Raw genomic sequence first — 3,802 nt, forward strand, 5'->3', positions numbered from 1 at the left:
GGGGTAGGAGGAGAAGGCTGTAAGACAAGTGAGAACAGGAAGGAAAGAGGTGAAGGAGGGGAAGGAAGAGGAGGAGGGAGAAAAAAGATGGGGAGGCTGAGAGAGAGAGAGAGAGAGAGAGAAGAAAGTAAAGTTGAGTGTGTAAGGGGTTTGGGGAGAGAGGTAGGGGCAGAGGTGGCAAGTTAGAAGAGGAGTATAGAGGCAAATTGATGAGGTTTCTTAGAAGAGAAGGGAAGTCTATGACTACATATAGGTGCATTCTCTTACTTACTGGAACACATACGCACACATAGTAACAACACGTACACACACACACATATATATATACATATATATATATTTATATATTTATATACATACAGAAACATACACCTACTTCTATGTATGTGGAGCATAAGGTGAGAGAGTGACTGGAGGTTAGTGTGTCCGCCCGAGGGAGGATATGTATGCGAAAAGCCCTTTGTCACACACTTCGGAGGATGCGGAGATTCTTTACGATGAAGACTTGGATATCGATGCTAACATTGGGATTCTAGGACTTAGCAAACAACTCTACACAAATGGAATCGGTAAGTACAGCAAACAAAACCAGCAAGCATGAGAAAGAGAGAGAGAGAGAGAGGTTTGGTTGTAGCGGGTGACAATAACAGCCATATCAACAAGAAAATCCTTGTTCCTTCTTAAAACTTTTTTCGGTTGCTGCTGTCTTCCTGCCCTCTCTCATCTCCATGTCGCTTGAATAAAAATGTAGATGTGTGTGTGTGTATATATATATATATATGTGTATATATATATATTTATATGTATATGTATGTGTGTGTTTTGTTGAGAGGACGAATTGTAAAGGAACTGCCATTTTGTAAAAGTATCATTGTAAAATATTTCGGTGGGAGAGTAAATCTGCTAGGGGCTCATATTTCATCAGGCTATGTGGTTCTTTGCTACAAAAAAAAAAAAGAAAAAAAAGCCTGTAAAACTTTGGTACTTCCCACTAAATTTCATTGATAAAGCTAGTTGTGACAACTGTGGCCTCAACCTGGGCCCTTGTGAGGATTTGAAGTTTATCAATGGAAAATTAATGAAGTTCTCATCTAAACCTATTCGACATATTATTGAAACATGAGCCCTAATATATCTCTGTCCCCTTCTATCTCTGTTATACTCTGCTTGTTGTTATTGCTGTCATCATTTCACATTCTTCGTCTTTTTCTCCTCTATCATTATCATTATCATCATTATTGTTGTTCACCTCTAGCTGTTACTTCTTCTTCTTCTTCTTCTTCTTCTTCTTCTTCTTCTTTGTATAAACACATAACTTGTATGTATGTATGTTTGAATGTATTTATAAAATTATTGTCATGTTTGAAAAGTTTTGCATGCTTTTCAAGTTTACAGAGAGAAAGGAAGAGTTTATCATAATCTCCGGGTACCATCATATATATGTGTGTGTGTGTGTATATATGGTTATACACACATACTTACATGTAATACATTCGCATGCATATATTTGACTATGAAAAATTCTTCATTTTGGAATCTTTCTGATTATTCTTAATACCAAAGTTAGTACTGGAGTCAACACAATTGACTGTTCCTTTCGCCCAAATTCCTGGCCCTCTTATGCCTTTGTAAAACTATTATCATCATCATCATCATTAGTATTAATTAGGGTGGTGAGCTGGTAAAGTTGTTAGCAGCTGGGCAAAGCCAGGTATTTTGTCCGTTCAAATTCTGCCAAGGTTGACTTTGCCTTTCATCCTTTCGGGGTTGATAAATTATGTACCAGTGAAATGCTGGGATCGATGAAATCAATAAATTCCTTCCCCTAACATTTCAGGCCTTGTGCCTCTAGTAGAAAGGATTATTATTATTATTAACGCAGTGAGCTGGCAGAGTCGTTAGCACGCTGGGCAAAATGCTTTGTGACATTTCGTCCTTCCTTACGTTCTGGGTTCAAATTCTTCTGAAGTTGACTTTGCTCCAGTATGACCATAGTCTAATGATTGAAACCAGTAAAAGATAAAGGCCAACAATATTATCAGCAACGTCCATGTTAATGAGTTCACAACAGAGCCTCTGTGTGATCGTTAGCTTTGCTAGAAACAATAGCTAAATCTCCTTCAAATCATAACTTTTACCATCTTTGATAAGGACGACACATTGGACAGTGTATTCCTGGATATTCAAAAAGGCAGGATGGTCATGGCTAGTGATCATGGGACTGTTTGAACATGGCTGACCTGGGGTTAAACAGTGACAACAGGGACAACAGGTGAGGTGAGAGTTGGTGCCAATATTCAATGCATACATACATATTTACACACACACACACACACACATCATTGTGCATTCCTATATCAAGAGACAAGCTGCCATCAGCAACGAATGGTTTTGAACAGAAACAGTTCAATTAAGAGAAAATACTTGAAAGGAAATATCTTTGAGAAATAAAACAAAAAATTAGCAGCAGTTATAATCATTGCCTCACAATATTAATTGAGTTATTTAATATTTTGTTAATGAGTAGAGTTAATTAAAAATATACAGCCTTCTGATATGGAGCTCATGTGATAATGTTTGTAGACAGCAGTATACAACTATTGTTACTCTTTGTACTCTGTGCTATACTCTATTTCTGTGCTAATGTCTGCTGTCTGATATTTATAGAATTTTGTAGCCTAGTGGTTAAGGTGTTTGTCTCCTGGTCATGAAATCGTGGGTTCAGTTTCTTGACCGGCTGCTATGTTGTGCCTTTGAGCAGGGCACTTTATTTCCCCACAGGTCTCCAGCTTACTCAGCTGCCAATCAGTCCCAATCAACTGTTGCTGCAGCCCTTTTTACCCCTTTACCACTCAGATCCTGGGGCTGTCACTAGTCCCTGAGTGAGTCCAAGAAGATGATTGTTTTTTTCTCATGACTACACAGGCACATGAAACTATAAGTGAAAGCATGGTACAGCTTGTTACCCAGTTGTCCTCTCTCTTGCAAGTGATGGCTATGCTGTACAATGAATGGTTTTCTATACTTATATCATGCATACACTTATGTGTGTTCCTTTGTATGTTTGTCTGCCACTGACACTTGACAGCCAGTGTTGGTTTGTTTACATCCAGATGACTTAGTGTTGATTTGTTTGATTAAACCAGTGCTTCCCAGCTATTGTAAATTGCACAGATCTTTTCCACTATTATGTCGCCATGAAACACACATAGTCTATTATTCACTTCTGTTTTTATAAATTTACTAAACTGAATTAAATTTTTAATCTAATATTTTATAGATTTTATGGATTATAGATTTTCTTTTGGATTTTATAGTTTTTTAAATCAGTATTTTGAAGGGTACGCTTTTCTTGATGGTGTCTGATATCCTTCATTGTTTGGATTGCATCTTGGTGGTTCTTCTCTAAATTATTAATATATATATATATATATATATATATATATATATACACACATACATACATACATACATACATACATACATACATATGTATTTGCCGTATTCCCTTCCATATCGGCTAGCTATATATATATATTTATTTATGCTCCGTTGGATGTATAATGTCAATGTGAATACCCGTCAGAGTGTAAGTATCTTGAGAGAAAAGCTGAACATTAGAAGCATCAGTTGTGGTGTGCAAGAGAGACGATTGCGCTGGTATGGACATGTGGTGAGAATGGATGAGGATAGCTGCGTGAAAAAGTGCCACACCCTAACAGTTGAGGGAACCCGTGGAAGAGGTAGGCCCAGGAAGACCTGGGCTGAGGTGGTGAGGCAAGACCTTCGTATATTGGGCCTC

The 3,802-nt window shown here is 37.6% G+C and overlaps 1 protein-coding gene across 1 annotated transcript in view; it reads left to right on the forward strand.

The window, feature by feature from the left end:
• The first annotated feature begins 196 nt into the window (after window positions 1-196).
• LOC106883520 (uncharacterized) overlaps window positions 197-3,802 on the forward strand; it is a 342,800-nt gene continuing 339,194 nt past the window's right edge. Inside the window, exon 1 of the mRNA XM_052976941.1 lies at window positions 197-569. Coding sequence (XP_052832901.1) covers window positions 443-569 — 127 coding nt within the window. The 5' untranslated portion in view covers window positions 197-442. The remainder of the gene's footprint in view (window positions 570-3,802) is intronic.

The sequence above is a fragment of the Octopus bimaculoides genome, chromosome 26, assembly GCF_001194135.2.
Source record: "Octopus bimaculoides isolate UCB-OBI-ISO-001 chromosome 26, ASM119413v2, whole genome shotgun sequence".
NCBI lineage: Eukaryota > Metazoa > Mollusca > Cephalopoda > Octopoda > Octopodidae > Octopus > Octopus bimaculoides.